At 47.5% G+C, this 23335-nt stretch overlaps 1 protein-coding gene across 3 annotated transcripts; it reads right to left on the bottom strand.

Annotated features, from left to right (window-relative positions):
* Positions 1–1062: 1062 nt before the first annotated feature.
* Positions 1063–22811, bottom strand: LOC115184231 (TSC22 domain family protein 1). 3 transcript variants are annotated; one of them, XM_029745260.1, is made up of 4 exons: positions 22558–22811; positions 20135–22317; positions 5401–5452; positions 1063–1763 (listed from the first exon to the last, which is right to left on the bottom strand). In XM_029745260.1, exons 2-4 carry the CDS (start codon positions 22135–22137, stop codon positions 1512–1514), a joined length of 2307 nt encoding a protein of 768 aa, XP_029601120.1. In that variant the 5' UTR covers positions 22138–22317; positions 22558–22811; the 3' UTR covers positions 1063–1511. The 3 variants fall into 3 exon arrangements, with proteins under 3 accessions (XP_029601120.1, XP_029601119.1, XP_029601121.1); XM_029745259.1 differs by having other exon boundaries at positions 20135–22811; XM_029745261.1 differs by lacking the exons at positions 20135–22317; positions 22558–22811 and adding an exon at positions 7626–9941.
* Positions 22812–23335: the final 524 nt, after the last annotated feature.

Raw genomic sequence — 23335 nt, 5'->3', positions numbered from 1 at the left:
GAAATCCACTCAGTAAAAGGCACATGGGGCGGCAGGTAGCCTAGTGGTTAGAGTGTTGGACTAGTAACCCAAAGGTTGCATGATCAAATCCCCGAGCTGACAAAGTAAAAATATGTCGTTTTGCCCCTGAACAAGACAGTTAACCCATTGTTCCTAGGCCGTCATTGAAAATAAGAATTTGTTCTTAATTAACTGACTTGCCAAGTTAAATAAAGGTAAAATAAAAAATAAACCTGACAGTTTGCCAAAAGGCCCCTAAAGGACTCTCAGACCATGAGAAACAAGATTCTCTGGTCTAATGAAACCAAGATTTAACTCTTTGGCCTGAATGCCAAGCGTCACGTCTGGAGGAAACCTGGCACCATCCCTACGGTGAAGCATGGTGGTGGCAGCATCATGCTGTGGGATGTTTTTCAGCGGCAGGGACTGGGAGACTAGTCAGGATCGAGGAAAAGATGAACGGAGCAAAGTACAATGAGATCCTTGATGAAAACCTGCTTCAGAGCACTCAGGACCTCAGACTGGGGGCGAAGGTTCACCTTCCAACAGGACAACGACCCTAAGCACACAGCCAAGACAATGCAGGAGAGTCTTCGGGACAAGTCTCTGAATGTCCTTGTGTGGCCCGGACTTGAACCCGATCGAACATCTCTGGAGATACCTGAAAATAGTTGTGCAGCGACGCTCCCCCTCCAACCTGACAGAGCTTGCGAGGATCTGCAAAGAATGGGAGAAACTCCCCAAATACAGGTGTGCCAAGCTTGTAGCATCAAACCCAAGAAGACTAGAGGCTGTAATCGCTGGCAGAGGTGCTTCAACAAAGTACTGAGTAAAGGGTCTGAATACTTATCTAAATGTGCTATTTCCATTTTTTATATTACAAAATAAAACTGTTTTTGTTTAGTCATTATGGGGTATTGTGTGTAGATTGATGTGGAAAAAACCGATTTAATCAATTTTAGAATGGACTGTACTGCAACAAAATGTGGAAGAACTAAAGTGGTGTGACTTTATTTCTGAATGCCCTGTATGTTCCACTCTGCACCCCATACCAGATGGGTCTGGTTTCCTCTTTAATGGTCCCTACAGATAATGCACCTCATTTCTGTTTCTTTGATTCAATTCACAGCTAGGTAATAATCCAACACTGACAACAAAATGAAAAAATGTAAAGAAATGGCTGCAACGGCACAATTCAACAGTCACTGTAGAGATCTGAAGACGGTGTACCGGTTGTGGGTTGTTGTCTGTTTCATCTCCATGACAACTGTCCCTCTGTTCCCTGGTCTCCATGGCGATCGTCTGAAGCATTCCAAGCTAAGAGATCACCTGATACACAAGTGTCCATCATCGTCTTTGGTCAGTTAAATAAATGTGCAAAACATGATTTTTATTTTTGTAGCGGTCTCTCCTTGTTTGAGCCATAGTGGTTCTTGTTGCTTTGCATGAGGTCAGATCACAGTACAGTGAGGATTCCCTCCTCCCTGCGTACGTCTCTCCGAGGAGGGGGGCTATGTAGAGGTCCCAGAGCTCTGTGAGGACGGCAGGGGCTGAGGGTTAGAGGAGCCTGTCCCTGTCGGGGAGCCAGAGCTGGGCTGGACCTGAGCCTGGAACTGAGCCATCTGCTCTGGGCTGGCCAGGGTTTTCAGGAGGCTGTTCTCCTGCTCCAACTGGGAGTTCCTCTCTACCAGCTCCTTAATCTGTTCCTTCAACACATCTACCTCCTCTCTCACAGCATACATCAGGTGGCTCTTTACCAGGTCCTGAGAGCGAGAGAGCGAGAGAGAGAAAAATGTACAGTTGAAATCGAAGGTTTACATACACCTTACTCAAATACATTTCAACTCAGTTTTTCACAATTCCTGACATTTAATCCCAGTAAAAATTCCCTGTCTTAGGTCAGTTAGGATCACTTTATTTTAAGAATGGGAAATGTCAGAATAATAGTAGAGAGAATGATTTATTTCAGCTTTTATTTCTTTCATCACATTCCCAGTGGGTCAGAAGTTTACATACACTCAATTAGTATTTGGTAGCATTGCCTTTAAATTGTTTAACTTGGGTCAAGCGTTTCGGGTAGCCTTCCACAAGCTTCCCACAATAAATTGGGTGAATTTTGGCCCATTCCTCCTGACAGAGCTGGTGTAACTGAGTCAGGTTTGTAGGCTTTCTTGCTCGCACACACTATTTCAGTTCTGCCCACAAATTTTCTATAGGATTGAGGTCAGGGCTTTGTGATGGCCACTCCAATACCTTGACTATGTTGCCATTTTGCCACAACTGATTTCTTTAGATTTTCCCATGATGTCAAGCAAAGAGGCACTCAGTTTGAAGGTAGGCCTTGAAATACATCCACAGGTACACCTCCAATTGACTTAAATTATGTCAACTAGCCTATCAGAAGCTTCTAAAGCCATAACATAATGTTCTGGAATTTTCTAAGCTGTTTAAAGACACAGTCAACTTAGTTTATGTCAACTTCTGACTTCAACTGTACGTGTTACCTGTCCTTTAGGAGCTCACTGTGTGTGTGTGTTACCTGTCCTTTAGGAGCTCACTGTGTATGAGTGTTACCTGTCCTTTAGGAGCTCACTGTGTGTGTGTATTGTGTTACCTGTCCTTTAGGAGCTCACTGTGTGTGTATTGTGTTACCTGTCCTTTAGGAGCTCACTGTGTGTGTGTGTTACCTGTCCTTTAGGAGCTCACTGTGTATGAGTGTTACCTGTCCTTTAGGAGCTCACTGTGTGTGTGTATTGTGTTACCTGTCCTTTAGGAGCTCACTGTGTGTGTGTGTTACCTGTCCTTTAGGAGCTCACTGTGTGTGGATTGTGTTACCTGTCCTTTAGGAGCTCACTGTGTGTGTGTGTGTGTGTGTTACCTGTCCTTTAGGAGCTCACTGTGTGTGTGTGTGTGTTACCTGTCCTTTAGGAGCTCACTGTGTGTGTGTGTGTGTTACCTGTCCTTTAGGAGCTCACTGTGTGTGTGTGTGTGTGTTACCTGTCCTTTAGGAGCTCACTGTGTGTGTGTGTGTGTGTGTGTTACCTGTCCTTTAGGAGCTCACTGTGTGTGTGTATTGTGTTACCTGTCCTTTAGGAGCTCACTGTGTGTGTATTGTGTTACCTGTCCTTTAGGAGCTCACTGTGTGTGTGTGTACCTGTCCTTTAGGAGCTCACTGTGTGTGTATTGTGTTACCTGTCCTTTAGGAGCTCACTGTGTGTGTATTGTGTTACCTGTCCTTTAGGAGCTCACTGTGTGTGTATTGTGTTACCTGTCCTTTAGGAGCTCACTGTGTGTGTGTGTGTGTTACCTGTCCTTTAGGAGCTCACTGTGTGTGTGTACCTGTCCTTTAGGAGCTCACTGTGTGTGTATTGTGTTACCTGTCCTTTAGGAGCTCACTGTGTGTGTATTGTGTTACCTGTCCTTTCCACCGTATTCAACAGTTCAGAGTCAGAAAGGATGCAGCAGATCTACAGAAAAGTCCCAAAGTCCCAACTTCAGCTGTGATGATAGAATTCCCTGCTATCACAATGCTATTGTTGTGTGCAGGCAGTCCCATAGCAGTTAGTTAGTGGTCTATTGTTGTGACCAGAATGTCCCATAGCAGTTAGTTAGTGGTCTATTGTGTCCAGGATGTCCCATAGCAGTTAGTTAGTGGTCAATTGTGTCCAGGATGTCCCATAGCAGTTCGTTAGTGGTCTATTGTTGTGTCCAGGATGTCCCATAGCAGTTAGTTAGTGGTCTATTGTTGTGTGCAGGCAGTCCCATAGCAGTTAGTTAGTGGTCTATTGTTCTATGCAGGCAGTCCCATAGCAGTTAGTTAGTGGTCTATTGTTCTGTGCAGGCAGTCCCATAGCAGTTAGTTAGTGGTCTATTGTTGTGTGCAGGCAGTCCCATAGCAGTTAGTGGTCTATTGTTGTGTGCAGGCAGTCCCATAGCAGTTAGTTAGTGGTCTATTGTTGTGTACAGGCAGTCCCATAGCAGTTCGTTAGTGGTCTATTGTTGTGTACAGGCAGTCCCATAGCAGTTCGTTAGTGGTCTATTGTTGTGTACAGGCAGTCCCATAGCAGTTAGTTAGTGGTCTATTGTTGTGTCCAGGATGTCCCATAGCAGTTCGTTAGTGGTCTATTGTTGTGTCCAGGATGTCCCATAGCAGTTAGTTAGTGGTCTATTGTTGTGTGCAGGCAGTCCCATAGCAGTTAGTTAGTGGTCTATTGTTGTGTACAGGCAGTCCCATAGCAGTTAGTTAGTGGTCTATTGTTGTGTAGAGGCAGTCCCATAGCAGTTAGTTAGTGGTCTATTGTTGTGTACAGGCAGTCCCATAGCAGTTAGTTAGTGGTCTATTGTTGTGTACAGGCAGTCCCAAAGCAGTTAGTTAGTGGTCTATTGTTGTGTAGAGGCAGTCCCAAAGCAGTTAGTTAGTGGTCTATCCAGTTCCTGCCTTCTAACTGACAAGCTAGAGAACAAAATGTTCTGCATCTGGAGGGAGGAGCTAACAGACAAGTCATTTATACCGGGGCATCTGAGAGCAGACCCCCAGCTGGTCTAGCAACACCTGACAGGGAGCAGACAGGGAGCAGACCCCCGGCTGGCCTAGCAACACCTGACAGGGAGCAGACAGAGAGCAGACCCCCAGCTGGTCTAGCAACACCTGACAGAGAACAGACCCCCAGCTGGTCTAGCAACACCTGACAGGGAGCAGACCCCCAGCTGGTCTAGCAACACCTGACAGGGAACAGACCCCCAGCTGGTCTAGCAACACCTGACAGGGAACAGAGAGCAGACCCCCAGCTGGTCTAGCAACACCTGACAGGGAACAGACCCCCGGCTGGTCTAGCAACACCTGACAGGGAGCAGACCCCCAGCTGGTCTAGCAACACCTGACAGGGAGCAGACCCCCAGCTGGTCTAGCAACACCTGACAGGGAACAGACCCCCGGCTGGCCTAGCAACACCTGACAGGGAGCAGACCCCCAGCTGGTCTAGCAACACCTGACAGGGAACAGACCCCCAGCTGGTCTAGCAACACCTGACAGGGAGCAGACCCCCAGCTGGTCTAGCAACACCTGACAGGGAACAGACCCCCAGCTGGTCTAGCAACACCTGACAGGGAGCAGACCCCCAGCTGGTCTAGCAACACCTGACAGGGAACAGACAGAACCGAATACCAACCGGATCACAGAAAATACAGACGGTTGCAGTCATTCAATCAAAGTGTTTTTATTGAACCGTTTTATTAACACGTTCTCTCTCCCAGAACAGTCAGATGTTCCAAAACTGTAATCAGACCCCAGTCCTCTGAACACCTGTCCTACGCCGTTTAAATAAAGTTGACATTTACATTTCACATTTGAGTCATTTAGATTTGATTATATACATATTAACAATGAGGATATTAACTTACCATTGCTTGTTCGATTTTATTGTCGATGGCCACCAAACTGGCACCAGAAGAGCTGAAACACAAACATTAATTTCCAGCTTTAACAATAAAACATGGATGAATTGAAACATTATGATGCATCATCGCCTGTAAAGATACCACTGGGGTTGACAGATGTTGACCTGGTGGGTATTAATGAAGGAGCATTCTGAACTCTTAATAAACTGATTTCTGCCACGGACGCTTTTCCATCACATTAACGGACTGAATGAAGGAATGGACCACTATTACACTTTAATATATAGCCAGAAGATTATTATTGTTGTGGGGCTTTAGCTACAAGGTTGGGGTTTACTATCAGGTTATTGTTGTGGGGCTTTAGCTACAAGGTTGGGGTTTAACTATCAGGTTATTGTTGTGGGGCTTTAGCTACAAGGTTGGGGTTTAACTATCAGGTTATTGTTGTGGGGCTTTAGCTACAAGGTTGGGGTTTAACTATCAGGTTATTGTTGTGGGGCTTTAGCTACAAGGTTGGGGTTTAACTATCAGGTTATTGTTGTGGGGCTTTAGCTACAAGGTTGGGGTTCACTATCAGGTTATTGTTGTGGGGCTTTAGCTACAAGGTTGGGGTTTAACTATCAGGTTATTGTTGTGGGGCTTTAGCTACAAGGTTGGGGTTTACTATCAGGTTATTGTTGTGGGGCTTTAGCTACAAGGTTGGGGTTTAACTATCAGGTTATTGTTGTGGGGCTTTAGCTACAAGGTTGGGGTTTAACTATCAGGTTATTGTTGTGGGGCTTTAGCTACAAGGTTGGGGTTCACTATCAGGTTATTGTTGTGGGGCTTTAGCTACAAGGTTGGGGTTTAACTATCAGGTTATTGTTGTGGGGCTTTAGCTACAAGGTTGGGGTTTAACTATCAGGTTATTGTTGTGGGGCTTTAGCTACAAGGTTGGGGTTTACTATCAGGTTATTGTTGTGGGGCTTTATCTATAAGGTTGGGGTTTACTATCAGGTTATTGTCGTGGGGCTTTAGCTACAAGGTTGGGGTCTAACTATCAGGTTATTGTCGTGGGGCTTTAGCTACAAGGTTGGGGTTTAACTATCAGGTTATTGTCGTGGGGCTTTAGCTACAAGGTTGGGGTTTAACTATCAGGTTATTGTCGTGGGGCTTTAGCTACAAGGTTGGGGTTTAACTATCAGGTTATTGTTGTGGGGCTTTAGCTACAAGGTTGGGGTTCACTATCAGGTTATTGTTGTGGGGCTTTAGCTACAAGGTTGGGGTTTAACTATCAGGTTATTGTTGTGGGGCTTTAGCTACAAGGTTGGAGTTTACTATCAGGTTATTGTTGTGGGGCTTTAGCTACAAGGTTGGGGTTTACTATCAGGTTATTGTTGTGGGGCTTTAGCTACAAGGTTGGGGTTTACTATCAGGTTATTGTTGTGGGGCTTTAGCTACAAGGTTGGGGTTTAACTATCAGGTTATTGTTGTGGGGCTTTAGCTACAAGGTTGGGGTTTAACTATCAGGTTATTGTTGTGGGGCTTTAGCTACAAGGTTGGGGTTTACTATCAGGTTATTGTTGTGGGGCTTTAGCTACAAGGTTGGGGTTTACTATCAGGTTATTGTTGTGGGGCTTTAGCTACAAGGTTGGGGTTTACTATCAGGTTATTGTTGTGGGGCTTTAGCTACAAGGTTGGGGTTTACTATCAGGTTATTGTTGTGGGGCTTTAGCTACAAGGTTGGGGTTTACTATCAGGTTATTGTTGTGGGGCTTTAGCTACAAGGTTGGGGTTTAACTATCAGGTTATTGTTGTGGGGCTTTAGCTACAAGGTTGGGGTTTACTATCAGGTTATTGTTGTGGGGCTTTAGCTACAAGGTTGGGGTTTAACTATCAGGTTATTGTTGTGGGGCTTTAGCTACAAGGTTGGGGTTTACTATCAGGTTATTGTTGTGGGGCTTTAGCTACAAGGTTTATATAATGTTATGGTTGTAAATGATTTATAGTCAACACGATGCAGAAAGGTTTAACACTGCAGAGCTCATCAAGTTATGAACTCCTCAATACTGCAGGGCAGCCTCAAGACCGCACCACATAAAAGCATATAAACATCCTCATCTCCATACATTGAAATCCAATTCAAACTGCCACGGTCCCATTCAGTCAATGAATATCCATATTCTATTGTCTTTGAGAACGAATGAATGAATGAATAGTTTGATAAATAAGCTAGGAAAACATTTTACCTATTGTCAAGCCTGACTGGAGTTGTCTCTTTTGCAAACACAGATGACAGAAAAGAGATAGATAAATTCCTCAGTTGACAAACACCAACGTCCATCTCCACTGTATAAAACTGGGAATTCATTATTTTTTGTCCATTAACACCAAAAGGTAATACTTCAAATGTAGAAAATGTCCAGTTTAATAAAAGTAAAAAATATCCAAACAGAATTGTCAGAAATTCTGTTGTCTGGACGATACAAGGTGGCAACCTGCTCATGTACCGACGCGGAACAAACAATAAGCACAGAGAGACTGACTAGCTCTGCTAAGCTGGGAATCTGCAGCTCCTGTCCCAACTGCAGAAATGATGCCATTGGCGGAGAGAGCTCATTTTAATAATTTAAGCGGCAACGGCCCCACCTGTGGCCCAGCTTCGTATGTACCTGTCCCGAACACTGCCATTCAAAACACACAGAGAACATAGGAAGCAGCCCGGGACGACGAGTTCTCACTGGGAAACCGTTAGGAAACCGTTGTCCAATACCTCTTGTTTCTTCATTAAAAAGGTTGTCAGCTTCAACATGTCATCTTCATTGTAACTAAACTGCTAAAACAACTGTAGACCATGTATGAGCAGAATGAATGACTAATACAAGGGAAAGTCAGACCTGTTCAGGTACAGTAGACCAGAATGTGAAAATATATGTTTTAAATAATATGGCAGCCGACAGGACCCCTATTGGGTTAGGGTTATAGGGGATCCACTGCAGCGGCAGGTGGGAGTTGTGACTGTACTCTATAGGTGGAACCATAAACAGTCTCCTGTTTGAAAACACTTTTGCATCTTTGCGTAGAAATGCTGACCGTCGTCACAGAACAGATGGATCAGAAATAGAGCAGGGTGAAACGAGGCTAAGGAGTTAGTCACTAACCTACATGTAGCCTTATCAAATGAGACAGTAACAACCTAGATCCAAATATAAAGGGCAGGTCCTGAACAACTGACATGTCCTCACCTTTAACAGACACAATCAATGTTCATCCTCACCTCTATTAAAACAACGGTCAATGTTCATCCTCACCTCTATTAAAACAACGGTCAATGTTCATCCTAACCTCTATTAAAACAACGGTCAATGTTCATCCTAACCTCTATTAAAACAACAATCAATGTTCAGGTACTGATCTATCCTATAGACAGGTCTCTACAGAGCTAGCAGCGACTGATCTATCCTATATAAAAGGTCTCTACAGAGCTAGCAGCGACTGATCTATCCTATATAAAAGGTCTCTACAGAGCTAGCAGTGACTGATCTATCCTATAGACAGGTCTCTACAGAGCTAGCAGTGACTGATCTATCCTATAGACAGGGCTCTACAGAGCTAGCAGCGACTGATCTATCCTATAGACAGGTCTCTACAGAGCTAGCAGCGACTGATCTATCCTATATAAAAGGTCTCTACAGAGCTAGCAGCGACTGATCTATCCTATAGACAGGTCTCTACAGAGCTAGCAGTGACTGATCTATCCTATATAAAAGGTCTCTACAGAGCTAGCAGCGACTGATCTATCCTATAGACAGGTCTCTACAGAGCTAGCAGTGACTGATCTATCCTATAGACAGGTCTCTACAGAGCTAGCAGCGACTGATCTATCCTATAGACAGGTCTCTACAGAGCTAGCAGCTCTTAAAACAACAGCCAATGTTCAGCGACTGATCTATCCTATATAGACAGGTCTCTACAGAGCTAGCAGCGACTGATCTATCCTATAGACAGGTCTCTACAGAGCTAGCAGCTCTTAAAACAGTCAATGTTCAGCGACTGATCTATCCTATAGACAGGTCTCTACAGAGCTAGCAGTGACTGATCTATCCTATATAAAAGGTCTCTATAGAGCTAGCAGTGACTGATCTATCCTATAGAAAGGTCTCTACAGAGCTAGCAGTGACTGATCTATCCTATAGACAGGTCTCTACAGAGCTAGCAGTGACTGATCTATCCTATAGACAGGTCTCTACAGAGCTAGCAGTGACTGATCTATCCTATAGACAGGGCTCTACAGAGCTAGCAGCTCTTAAAACAGTCAATGTTCAGCGACTGATCTATCCTATAGACAGGTCTCTACATAGCTAGCAGTGACTGATCTATCCTATAGACAGGTCTCTACAGAGCTAGCAGTGACTGATCTATCCTATAGACAGGTCTCTACAGAGCTAGCAGTGACTGATCTATCCTATATAAAAGGTCTCTACAGAGCTAGCAGCGACTGATCTATCCTATAGACAGGTCTCTACAGAGCTAGCAGTGACTGATCTATCCTATAGACAGGTCTCTACAGAGCTAGCAGCTCTGTACTCTAACTGGCAGCTCCTTTGTAACTCTGGATCAGCTTCTGTGCTGTTGGTTCAGCTGGCGATCTGATTGGTTGAGTGAATTCATGGGAACATTTTGTACTCAGTTGTACAATCAGAAGAGGATCCCTCCATGGTTTGATCTCATGCAAATATGAACACTTGTGCTGAGCGATGAACCAACATTTCAGTCATTATCGGCCGACGTCGGCTCAATTATTTTAATTGCATTTCTTAGTTTATTTTCTTCTGTGAACTCGATAGAGATAAATCAGATCCAGCATGAACTGTGTGATGATTCTCTCTGTCTGTCTCTCTGTCTCTGTTCTACCAGGTCTGTCTCTCTGTCTGTCTCTGTCTCTCTGTCTGTCGAGGTACGTCAGACCAATCCCTGCCTGCGCCTGCAGCCACCCTGTCTCTTCTCATCAGCTCTCTCGAATGCGTGCACACACACACGCACCTGAGAGCACGACACACAAGAGCACACACACACACCTCCCTGAGAGCACGACACACAAGAGCACACACACCTACCTGACAGCACGACACACAAGAGCACACACACACCTCCCTGAGAGCACGACACACAAGAGCACACACACACCTCCCTGAGAGCACGACACACAAGAGCACACACACACCTCCCTGAGAGCACGACACACAAGAGCACACACACACCTACCTGAGAGCACGACACACCTGAGTAAGACACACACACCAAAAAAATCACAGCACAGAGCACAGAGCACGGTCTCAGCTCACGTATACAATGTACTGACCCTGATGTACTGTTATGCTACTGCTCCCACACGATGCCCCCATACCTAACCCCCATACCTAAACCCAATACCTAACCCCCCCATACCTAACACCCCCATACCTAACCCCCCCATACCTAAACCCCCCATACCTAAACCCCCCATACCTAAACCCCATCTCCCCCATACCTAACCCCCATACCTAACCCCCCCATACCTAAACCCCATCTCCCCCATACCTAACCCCCCCATACCTAACCCCCATACCGAACACCCCCATACCTAACCCCCCCACACCTAACCCCCATACCTAAACCCCATCTCCCCCATACCTAACCCCCCCATACCTATCCCCATCTCCCCCATACCTAACCCCACATACCTAACCCCCCCATACCTAAACCCCATCTCCCCATACCTAACCCCCATACCTAACCCCCCCATACCTAAACCCCATCTCCCCCCATACCTAAACCCCATCTCCCCATACCTAACCCCCATACCTAACCCCCCATACCTAACCCCCCCATACCTAACCCTCTCCCCATACCTAACCCCCCTACCTAACCCCCCATCTCCCCCATACCTAACCCCCATCTCCCCCATACCTAACCCCCATCTCCCCCATACCTAACCCCCATCTCCCCATACCTAACCCCCCCATACCTAACCCCCCCACACCTAACCCCCATCTCCCCCATACCTAACCCCATCTCCCCCATACCTAACCCCCCCATACCTAACCCTCTCCCCCATACCTAACCCCCATACCTAACCCCCATCTCCCCATACCTAACCCCATCTCCCCCATACCTAACCCCCCCCATACCTAACCCCCATACCTAACCCCCCCTACCTAACCCCATCTCCCCCATACCTAACCCCCCCTACCTAACCCCATCTCCCCCATACCTAACCCCCCCATACCTAAACCCATCTCCCCCATACCTAACCCCCCCATACCTAACCCCATCTCCCCCATACCTAACCCCCCCATACCTAACCCCATCTCCCTCATACCTAACCCCCCCATACCTAACCCCATCTCCCCCATACCTAACCCCCCCATACCTAACCCCCATACCTAACCCCATCTCCCCCATACCTAACCCCCCCATACCTAACCCCATCTCCCCCATACCTAACCCCCCCATACCTAAACCCATCTCCCCCATACCTAACCCCCCCATACCTAACCCCATCTCCCCCATACCTAACCCCCCCATACCTAACCCCATACCTAAACCCATCTCCCCCATACCTAACCCCCCCATACCTAAACCCCATACCTAACCCCCATCTCCCCATACCTAACCCCATCTCCCCCATACCTAACCCCCCCATACCTAACCCCCATACCTAACCCCCCCTACCTAACCCCATCTCCCCCATACCTAACCCCCCCCTACCTAACCCCATCTCCCCCATACCTAACCCCCCCATACCTAAACCCATCTCCCCCATACCTAACCCCCCCATACCTAACCCCATCTCCCCCATACCTAACCCCCCCATACCTAACCCCATCTCCCCCATACCTAACCCCCCCATACCTAACCCCATCTCCCCCATACCTAACCCCCCCATACCTAACCCCCATACCTAACCCCATCTCCCCCATACCTAACCCCCCCATACCTAACCCCATCTCCCCCATACCTAACCCCCCCATACCTAACCCCCCCCATACCTAAACCCATCTCCCCCATACCTAACCCCCCCATACCTAACCCCATCTCCCCCATACCTAACCCCCCCATACCTAACCCCCATACCTAAACCCATCTCCCCCATACCTAACCCCCCCATACCTAAACCCATCTCCCCCATACCTAACCCCCCCATACCTAACCCCATCTCCCCCATACCTAACCCCCCCATACCTAACCCCCCATACCTAACCCCCATACCTAACCCCCATACCTAAACCCATCTCCCCCCATACCTAACCCCCCCATACCTAACCCCATCTCCCCTATTTCACTGATCATCCCCATAGCCAACCTCTTTGGCCGCCTTTTCTTCCAGTTCTCTGCTGCCAATGACTGGAACAAATTGCAAAAATCTCTGAAGCTGGAGACTCATATCTCCCTCACTAACTTTAAGCATCAGCTGTCAGAGCAGCTAACCGATCGCTGCAGCTGTACACAGCCCATCTGTAAACAGCCCATCCAACTACCTCATCCCATCCTTATATTCCCCTCACTAACTTTAAGCATCAGCTGTCAGAGCAGCGAACCGATCGCTGCAGCTGTACACAGCCCATCTAACCAACTACCTACCTCATTCCCATATTTGTTTTTCTGCTCTTTTGCACACCAGTATTTCTACTTGCACATCCTCATTTGCACATCTATCACTCCAGTGCAAATTGTTAAATTGTAATTACTTCGCTGCTTTTGGCCCATTTATTGCCTTACCCCCTTACTTCATTTGCACACACTGTATACAGATTTTCCTATTGGGTTATTGACTGTACGTTGGTTTATCCCATGTGTAACTCTGTCGTTTTTGTCGCACTGCTTTGCTTTATCTTGGCCGGGTCGCAGGTGTAAATGAGAACTTGTTCTCAACTGGCCTACCTGGTTAAATAAAGGTGAAATAAAAAATAAATAAAATACTGCTTTAAAGCACATTTCTGCAGCGTTAGTAAAGATGTGATCAATACATGTGGATGATTTAATTCCTGTGCTGTTTGTAACTACCCTGCTAGGTTGACTGATAACCTGAACCAGGTTGCAGGTTCTGGTTACAGTTTGACGTTTTTTCCTGAGTGGGCAGCTTGAAGATAGCCAGTCAATATTTAAAATCACCCAGAAAATATATTTCTCTGTTGATATTACATACATTATCAAGCATTTCACACGTTATCCAGATACTGACTGTTAGCACTTGGTGGTCTATAGCAGTTTCCCAGCAGAATGGGCTTTAGGTGAGGCAGATGAACCTGCAGCCATATTACTTCAACAGTATTTAACATTAGATCGTTTCTAAGCTTTACAGGAAGGTGGTTCTGAATATAGACCGCAACACCGCCTCCGTTAGCATTGTTAACAATTTCTGCAAGCTAGTTTTTGCTACCATGTGGGTTTTAGCTTGCTTGAGCCTGCTAACTGAGGAGTGTTAATTCACCTGTTTCCATACACGTTTCATTTTTTTTAAAGTATCTTACAAAGGAGTTGTTTAATCTAACTGCTTAGCTATGTATCTGTACATGGAATTGCAATTTTTTTCGTCTAATCTTTACAGGAAAATGCCACAGGCACTATCTGATTTGTCATTTCACTGCAGCTAATGTAGAAGGAAAAGCTGTGTACATTTGCAAATACTGTGCCAAATCATGTGAAGAATGCAACAAAGATGCAGAATCATCTGGCCAAGTACATAAAGTTCCCTCAGCACTCACAACAAGCAACCTCTGACAAAAGTCCCTCTACTTCTATTTGAGGTGAAAATGATGAATCAGACACCTTATCGATAGCAACAGCTCACGTTCGTCCTGCAATCAGAAGTGTTTTTGACTCAATGGAGGAACGTAGTCAGAGAAATGCTGATGAAGGTCTTGCTCGAGCTGTGTATGCAACTGGTTCACCTCTGATGCTCACAGGCAATGTGTACTGGAAGAGATTTCTGAATGTTCTTCGCCCAGCATTCACCTCTCCAACCAGACATGCTTTATCTACTCATTTGCTGGATGCAGAGTTCAAGTGATGGTCAAGCAAATCATAGAGAAAGCAGACTGTATTGCAATCATCTCTGATGGGCGGTCGAATGTTTGTGGGCATGGAATAATTAACTACATCATCTCCACCCCTCAACCAGTATTCTACAAGAGCACAGACACAAGGGACAACAGACACACCAGTCTCTACATTGCAGATGAGCTGAAAGCAGTCATTAATAACCTTGAACCACAGAAGGTATTTGCACTGGTGACAGACAATGCTGCAAACATGAAGGCTGCTTGGTCTAAAGTGGAGGAGTCCTACCCTCACATCACACCCATTGGCTGTGCTGCTCATGCATTGAATCTGCTCCTCAAGGACATCATGACACTAAAAACAATGGAAACACTCTGCAAGAGAGCAAAATAAATGGTTAGGTATGTTGGGGTGTGTTTTGTATTTTGGGAGAGAGTGGTAAGCAGCCTGAAACCTGTAGCAGTAGCCATTGCACAGATTGAGGGAGACAACGCCATCCTGTCTGATGTTCAGACTCTGCTTGCAGATGTAAGAGAAGAAATCCGTACTGCCCTGCCCACTTCACTGTTGCTCCAAGCAGAGGAAACTGCAGTTCTGAAATACATCAAAAAGCATGAAGACTTCTGCCTGAAGCCCATACACGCCACAGCGTACATGTTGGACCCCAAGTATGCTGGCAAGAGCATCCTGTCTGGTGCAGAGATCAACAAGGCCTATGGTGTCATCACTACCGTGTCTCGCCACCTCGGCCTGGATGAGGGAAAGGTTCTTGGCAGTCTGGCGAAGTACACTTCCAAGCAAGGGCTTTGGGATGGAGATGCAATATGGCAGTTGTGCCAACAGATCTCATCAGCCACCTGGTGGAAGAAGGGACTTTGTGGATCTGAGGCTCTTTCCCCATCATCCTCCAAATCCCACCAACATCAGCCGCTTCAGAGCGCAACTGGGCCTTGTTTGGGAACACACTCGCACACCAAAGGATGCAACAGGCTGACCAATACAAGGGTTGAAAAACTGGTGGCCAACTCGTTGTCAGGCTTTTACGAGCCATCCTCAACAAGGTTGGAAAGAGACAGTGAAGATGAGGCCTCAGTCTGATGTTCAAGAGGGGGACATTGAGGAGGTCCAGGGAGAAGACATGGCAGCCTGAGAGGAAGACAACCAAAGCTTTAGTTTCTGGACTATCATTTTACAGATGTATGTTGAAAACGTTTTTGGGAGATGCGATGGATCATTGGGGATCATTCAATATTCCCTTTCTGTTGTTGTTCAGTGAAATCATCCCATGTGAAGAGTCAACTCATTTAATTAAAGTTACATTCATAACTAAATAGTTAGTTTTTTTTCCTATTGGAAAGATTTAATTCGCAATTATGTCTACGTATGATAAGGTAATAGGTTTGTTTGTCTCCATATGACATGGTAAATATATCCAATGCAAAAAAACATTACATTTAAAACGGTATTAATATGAATTCCCATATATTCCCACAGAAAGTTTCCACCTCTGAATATTCCCCAAAATGTACAACCCTAAACAGCAACACAATTAGACCCAACCAAATCATGAGAAAACAAAAAGATAATTACTTGACACATTAGAAAGACAAAATAGTGGTGTAAACATTTAAATGACATTGGGATCACTAACGTTTAGGAAAAAATCCCTAACCGAAAAGTTTAGATTTGTTTTTTTACAACATTTTAAATCACAGTGCAGTTATCACAAAACTACCACTAACAGGTCCCAAACATTATTATTTTTATAAATACCGAACGCAACAACGCTGTAACGTTAGGAGATATGCATCTTTCAAATGATTTGGCATGGATATAAAGCACTCTGCACAGCATCATCGTTAACAGTTGGAAAAATGTCAGAGCGAGACAGGGAAGAGACAGCAGCCCAGTCCTGTATGGCAATACTTTGAGTTGGATGAGAAGGTGGTGAAATAAATAGTCATTTTGTGAGGTGGAATTAAGCTACAGTGGCAGGACAAAGGCAATGCTTAACCATCTGAAAGAGGCAGCACCATGAGACCCAACCCGTTGCTGGCAGCAGTGGAATAAGGGACGCAGTGAGAAAATCACAGTACTGATTCCAGAAATGATTGCAGTTGATATGCAGACACTGTCAATGGTAGAGGATGTCCGCTTCAATACCCATATGACATATGTAGAACCAGACTACTAGATACCATGTGGAAAAACAGAGACGGCCTAAATTATACAATGATCGCTCTGCAAATACAAAGCGCAAGCTCTCAAACACCATACGAGGCTGACGTTAACAAATTGTTGGACGTCTATGAACACGCTGTAATACATCACTGCAACGAGCCGTCACATTGATGAGAAGTGGGACATGGAAGATCCATGGACTGACAACATGGAGGAGGACACACCAGAGAACCACGGCATTAACTACCATTGTTGCTGAGTGGGTGAGGGACAGCAGTAAAGTGAGCACGGTTTGTTAGGTAGCCAGGACCTCGGCAGACCGAACCGCTCCGTCTGGTAGGAAGCCAGGACCTCGGCAGACCGAACCGCTCCGTCTGGTAGGAAGCCAGGACCTCGGCAGACCGAACCGCTCCGTCTGGTAGGAAGCCAGGACCTCGGCAGACCGAACCGCTCCGTCTGGTAGGAAGCCAGGACCTCGGCAGACCGAACCGCTCCGTCTGGTAGGAAGCCAGGACCTCGGCAGACCGAACCGCTCCGTCTGGTAGGAAGCCAGGACCTCGGCAGACCGAACCGCTCCGTCTGGTAGGAAGCCAGGACCTCGGCAGACCGAACCGCTCCGTCTGGTAGGAAGCCAGGACCTCGGCAGACCGAACCGCTCCGTCTGGTAGGAAGCCAGGACCTCGGCAGACCGAACCGCTCCGTCTGGTAGGAAGCCAGGACCTCGGCAGACCGAACCGCTCCGTCTGGTAGGAAGCCAGGACCTCGGCAGACCGAACCGCTCCGTCTGGTAGGAAGCCAGGACCTCGGCAGACCGAACCGCTCCGTCTGGTAGGAAGCCAGGACCTCGGCAGACCGAACCGCTCCGTCTGGTAGGAAGCCAGGACCTCGGCAGACCGAACCGCTCCGTCTGGTAGGAAGCCAGGACCTCGGCAGACCGAACCGCTCCGTCTGGTAGGAAGCCAGGACCTCGGCAGACCGAACCGCTCCGTCTGGTAGGAAGCCAGGACCTCGGCAGACCGAACCGCTCCGTCTGGTAGGTAGCCAGGACCTCGGCAGACCGAACCGCTCCGTCTGGTAGGTAGCCAGGACCTCGGCAGACCGAACCGCTCCGTCTGGTAGGTAGCCAGGACCTCGGCAGACCGAACCGCTCCGTCTGGTAGGTAGCCAGGACCTCGGCAGACCGAACCGCTCCGTCTGGTAGGTAGCCAGGACCTCGGCAGACCGAACCGCTCCGTCTGGTAGGTAGCCAGGACCTCGGCAGACCGAACCGCTCCGTCTGGTAGGAAGCCAGGACCTCGGCAGACCGAACCGCTCCGTCTGGTAGAAAGCCAGGACCTCGGTAGACCGAACCGCTCCGTCTGGTAGGAAGCCAGGACCTCGGTAGACCGAACCGCTCCGTCTGGTAGGAAGCCAGGACCTCGGTAGACCGAACCGCTCCGTCTGGTAGGAAGCCAGGACCTCGATAGACCGAACCGCTCCGTCTGGTAGGTAGCCAGGACCTCGGTAGACCGAACCGCTCCGTCTGGTAGGTAGCCAGGATCTCGGTAGACCGAACTGCTCCGTCTGGTAGGTAGCCAGAACCGTGGTAGACCTAACTGCTCCGTCTGGTAGGTAGCCAGGACCTCGGTAGACCGAACTGCTCCGTCTGGTAGGTAGCCAGGACCGTGGTAGACTGAACTGCATTGCCCCCGAGCGGTCATACCAATGGTTTACCTACAGTACCAGTCAAAAGTCTGGAAACACCTACTCATTCAAGGGTTTTTCTTTATTTTGACTACTTTCTACATTGCAGAATAATAGTGAAGAAATCAAAACTATGAAATAACACATAAGGAATCAAGTAGCATACCCCAAAAAGTTTTAAACAAATCAAAACATATTTTAGATTCTTCAAAGCAGCCACCCTTTGCCAAGTGTGTGCAAAGCTGTCATCAAGGCATTCTCTCAACCAGGTTCATGAAGTAGTCACCTGGAATGCATTTCAAATAACCGTGTGCCTTGTTAAAAATTTATTTGTGAAATTTCTTTCCTTCTTAATGCATTTGATCCAATCAGTTGTGTGGTGTTGTGTGTGTGTGTGTGTGTGTGTGTGTGTGTGTGTGTGTGTGTGTGTGTGTGTGTGTGTGTGTGTGTGTAGCCCAAATAAATGCTTCACAGAGTTTAAGTAACAGACATCTCAACATGAACTGTTCAGAGGAGACTGCGTGAATCAGGCCTTCATGGTCAAATTGCTGCAAAGAAACCACTACTAAAATGACACCAATAAGAAGAAGAGACTTGCTTTAGCCAAGAAACACGAGCAACCGACATTAGACCGGTGGAAATCTATCCTTTGGTCTGGTGAGTCCAAATTAGATTTTTGGTTTAATTCTTTTGGTCTTTGTGAGATGCAGAGTAGGTGAACGGATGATCTCCGCATGTGCAGTTTCCACCGTGAAGCATGGAGGAGGTGGTGTGATGGTGCTTTGCTGGTGACACCGTTAGCTTGGCTACCACAGCATTCTGCAGCAATACGCCATCCCATCTGGTTTGGGCTTAGTGGGACTATCATTTGTTTTTCAACAGGACAATGACCCAACACACCCCCAGGCTGTGTAAGGGCTATTTGACCAAGGAGGAGAGTGATGGAGTGCTGCATCAGATGACCTGGCCTCCACAATCACCCAACCTCAACTCAATTGAGATGGTTTGGGATGAGTCGGACCGCAGAGTGAAAGAAAAGCAGCCAACAAGTACTCAGCATATGTGGGAACTCCTTCAAGACTGTTGGAAAAGCAAACCTCATGAAGCTGATTAAAAGAAAGCCAAGAGTGTGCAAAGCTGACATCAAGGCAAAGGGTGGCTACTTTGAAGAATCTCAAATATATTTTGATTTGTTTAACACTTTTTTGGTTACTATACACACACACACACACAGTACCAGTCTAAACTTTTGACTGGTACTGTGTGTGTGTGTGTGTGTGTGTGTGTGTGTGTGTGTGTGTGTGTGTGTGTGTGTATGTGTATGTATGTATGTATGTATGTATATGAGGTTGGAATAATACTATGAAATTGTGAAAATTATGATAATGCCCTTTTAGCGTAAGAGCTGTTTGAAAAGACAGCCTGAAATTTCAGCCTGTTTTGGTAGGATGGAGTTTTGGCTTGGCTGGTGCCGTCACCAGGCGATATATTAGTTAATAGACCAATAAGAAAGAGAGTTCCAAACCTCTCTGCCAATAACAGCTAGTTCTCAGTAGTTTTCCCCTCCCCACTCAGACCAGTCAGTCCTGGCAAAGTTCTTGCTTGAGAAATTGCTGAAACTTTTGCTAAGAAGCTATTTGTTTCTTTTTAGCATTTTAAATTTAAAACTATCACAGTAAGGTAGGCCTACTTAATTGTTACCCAGAAACGGCTGCATTGGACCTTTAAATCAGTCTATGACGTCATACTGAAAAACAGCTGCATTGGACCTTTAAAGCAGTCTGATGTCATATAGACTCAGCTATGTTCAACAGTTCTAATTCCAACACAGAGGCCATCCATCCATCCTTACCTGTCCTCCTCTCCATCTGCAGACTGTGTCCTCAGGCTTGCAGCAGCGGCCACTAAGGCACTGGCATCTCCAGCCATGCCCCCTCCTGCAGCCCCCAGCCGGGGCAGCGTCAGCAGGGACTGGTGTTTGAACAGCAGCCTCTGGGCATCCTCCAGCTGGGATGCCGTTAAGGTGGGGATGCTTCCCCCGTACAGAGCCCCGCTTTGGGCCAGGCTGGTGTGGCTGAGGGGCACCCCGTGAGTCAGGAGGGGCTGGAGGTCAGCTCGTAGTGTGGTCACGAAAGGGGCGGAGGGGTGCTGGGGGTGAGGGTGCAGCTGCTGAGCTGGGAGGTTCTGGAGCTGACTCAGAAGGGGTTGAGGGACAACGGCCGGGCCAGGCATGGACACCCCAAGAGAGCCAGGGTGTGGGGGGAGGACCTGGGACTGGAGAGGAGCCGTAGGCTGGATGAAGTCTGGAGGCCGGCTGCCTGTCTGGCTCACGAGCCCCGCTGGGAGCTGGGGCGTGGGGTAGCCTGTCTGGGCATGCTCCATATCATAGGGCATCTGCTGGGGCATGGCCTGACTCCGAGCACCCTGGGCATTCACCTGGGGGGTTGCTGGTAGAGTACCATGGGGGACCATGCTGGTCTGCTGCAACAGGAGAGGGTTAGGGTCCTGAGGGACCATGTGGGCCTGCAGAGAGTTCTGGACAGTCTCAGGGCTGGTGTAGTCCTGGTGCTGGTATGGCTGCAAGGTCTGGGGTGCCACTGCTCCCATCTCTGTGCCTCCGTATTGGACAACACCGGCCACCACACTTCCATTCCCTGCTTGGCTCTCTGGGCCGGCAGCGATGGGTGCAGGAGCTGGGTCAGAAGTGGGCCCGGCAGGGGGAACCTCCTTCTCATAGTACTCTGTACACATCCATCTTCCCTTGCGGAACGGCTCTGAGTTAGAGTCCAGCTTCACCACTCTGAAGCGAGACCCCGGTGTGGCTTGAGTCTGTTGTGTCTGGGTGCTGGAGGTCACAGGCTGTGCCACTGCTACTGACACCCCAATCTGAGTGCTATTGGTGGGCCCTGTGCCTCCAGGGAGAGCCCCTACTCCACTGGATGTCCCTTGACGGCCTCCACTACTGTCAAAGATTATAGGGCCCGCAGAGGGAGGGACACCACTACCACTGACTATGGATGACACATCCATGCCTGGCCCAGCAGTGATGGTAACACAGACCTGGGCGGTGGTATTCTCCACCATACCCTGCCCCATCTGGGTCTGGCTGGGCCCAGCCATTTCAGAGGAACTCCCCCCTGCCACTGAGACAGTAAAGGCTTCTGGCACCACATTCTCTTGCAGATGATGCACAGTCCCATTCTCCATGTTACCAGGCTGTGGAGGGTCCTGAGGCTGCAGGGGTTCACACGGAGGGTCCTGGGGTAGGGAGTGAGGGTTCAGGGGTTCGTTAGGGGACGCTGCGCCTGGGGTCTCCACCCCATGGGGGCTGTTCAGGGTCTCGTCCGAGGAGCTCCTCTCGGGGACGCCGGTGTCCCGAGATACGGACGCTTCCTGCATTTCAGAGGAGGACAGGTCCTCTGTGTGGGATTCATCCATGTCATCATAACTCTCTGTGTCGTCCGCTGTGCTGTTGTTGGTGCTAACAGACACCTGGGCTGGGGTCACGCTAGTTATCTGGAAGCCACTCTTCTTCTTTACCTGAGACCCGGACTGGGGGAGGTTAAGGCTCAGGGGGTGGTGGTGCGGCCCAGGGGAGGAGGACCCAGCCTGGCTAGTTGACTGATAATCATCAGTGGGAATTACATTACTGCTACCTGCAGCAGACCCAGATGCCCCGCCACTACCGGTGGTGTTACTGCCTCTTCTATTGTGGAAAGACATCTTCCTAGACCCAGACGAATCTCCTGAAAAGTCCTGTTGGTGCATTTTGTGACCAACACGAAGCCAGTAACAGGGCAAAGAAGTGGCTAGCTGTGTAGCTACTAATGTTAGATGGTTGTTATAGCCAGGCATAAATAACGTTATCTAGTAACGTTCATGTACTCAGAGGTTAGCGAGCTAATAGTTACCTAATAGTTAGCCAACGGTGGCTAACGTAAGCAAGGTGACAGTCCCACAATAAATCACAACAAAGCAGGGACGATGTTCATTTCTGTTTTCAGTAGTTGAGCACTTCACTCTGCGTCTGATAAACTGTCGATAATGAAGTGAATGAGAATTACTGATGTTAGTTCAGACATGACCAGAACAACCAAGCTAACTGTTTTATAGCTAGCTGAAATGTCAACTACGAAGAGGCGCTTATACAAACGTTTAAACAACGCCAAACATATCTTAAATATAATATCAATATCTCACTGGAAGAAATTATTTGACGGAAATATTATAACGTTAGTGCCAAATTCAGCGACAAAAGCTGTCGTAAGAGATCACCTCCATCGATGGCATCACCAGACGTTGAGTCTCCTAGACTCTGGTTTGTTGTTGGGAAATTCAGTCAGACAGCCATCACTGGATAAACATCCTCTTAGCACATAAACTTGTTTTAATCCATCTCGATGGTTTCTAGTCAGCGTTGTTGTATCCTCATCATTCTCTCGCTTGGCCCCTTTAACCCAGGCGCAGGACAACGCTAGCTCCTAGCTCGCTCCCTCCCTGACGACGAGGAGAGTGGAGGCAAACATAGCTACTGCGCATGCCCTCAACTAGCTGTCGAAGTGGCGCTCGGTTCCGGTACCAGTCAGTCCCTGTAATGACCTCTACATAAATAGCTTTACGAGATGTAACTCTGTGCTTCCCACTCACATAAATTGACAAATGTTCATATAATAAACACATTTAGCAGACGCTTTTATCCAAATGATGTTTGACATGCGTGCAGAAATCTTATGTATGTGGACCTGGGAATCAAACCCATTACCCTGGCGTTTACAAGCACCATGCTCTACCAACTGCGCTACAAAGGAATCCAAGACTTGTTGGTTAGTGTTAGACTGCAGGTAAGCAGCAGCAGTGAACGTTATATACTTTACAAAAATATAAATGCAACAATTTCAAATATTTTACTCTGCAACAATTCATAAGAAAATCAGTCAATTGAAATAAATTCATTAAGCCCTAATCTATGGATTTCACATGACTGGGAATACAGACATGCATCTGTTGGTCACCTTAAATAAAAAGGTAGGGGCGTGGAATAGAAAACCAGTCA

This window comes from Salmo trutta, unplaced genomic scaffold, assembly GCF_901001165.1.
Source record: "Salmo trutta unplaced genomic scaffold, fSalTru1.1, whole genome shotgun sequence".
Lineage (NCBI taxonomy): Eukaryota > Metazoa > Chordata > Actinopteri > Salmoniformes > Salmonidae > Salmo > Salmo trutta.
Note: the sequence above shows the minus strand (reverse complement) of the source record. Positions and strands in the feature narration are given on the sequence as shown.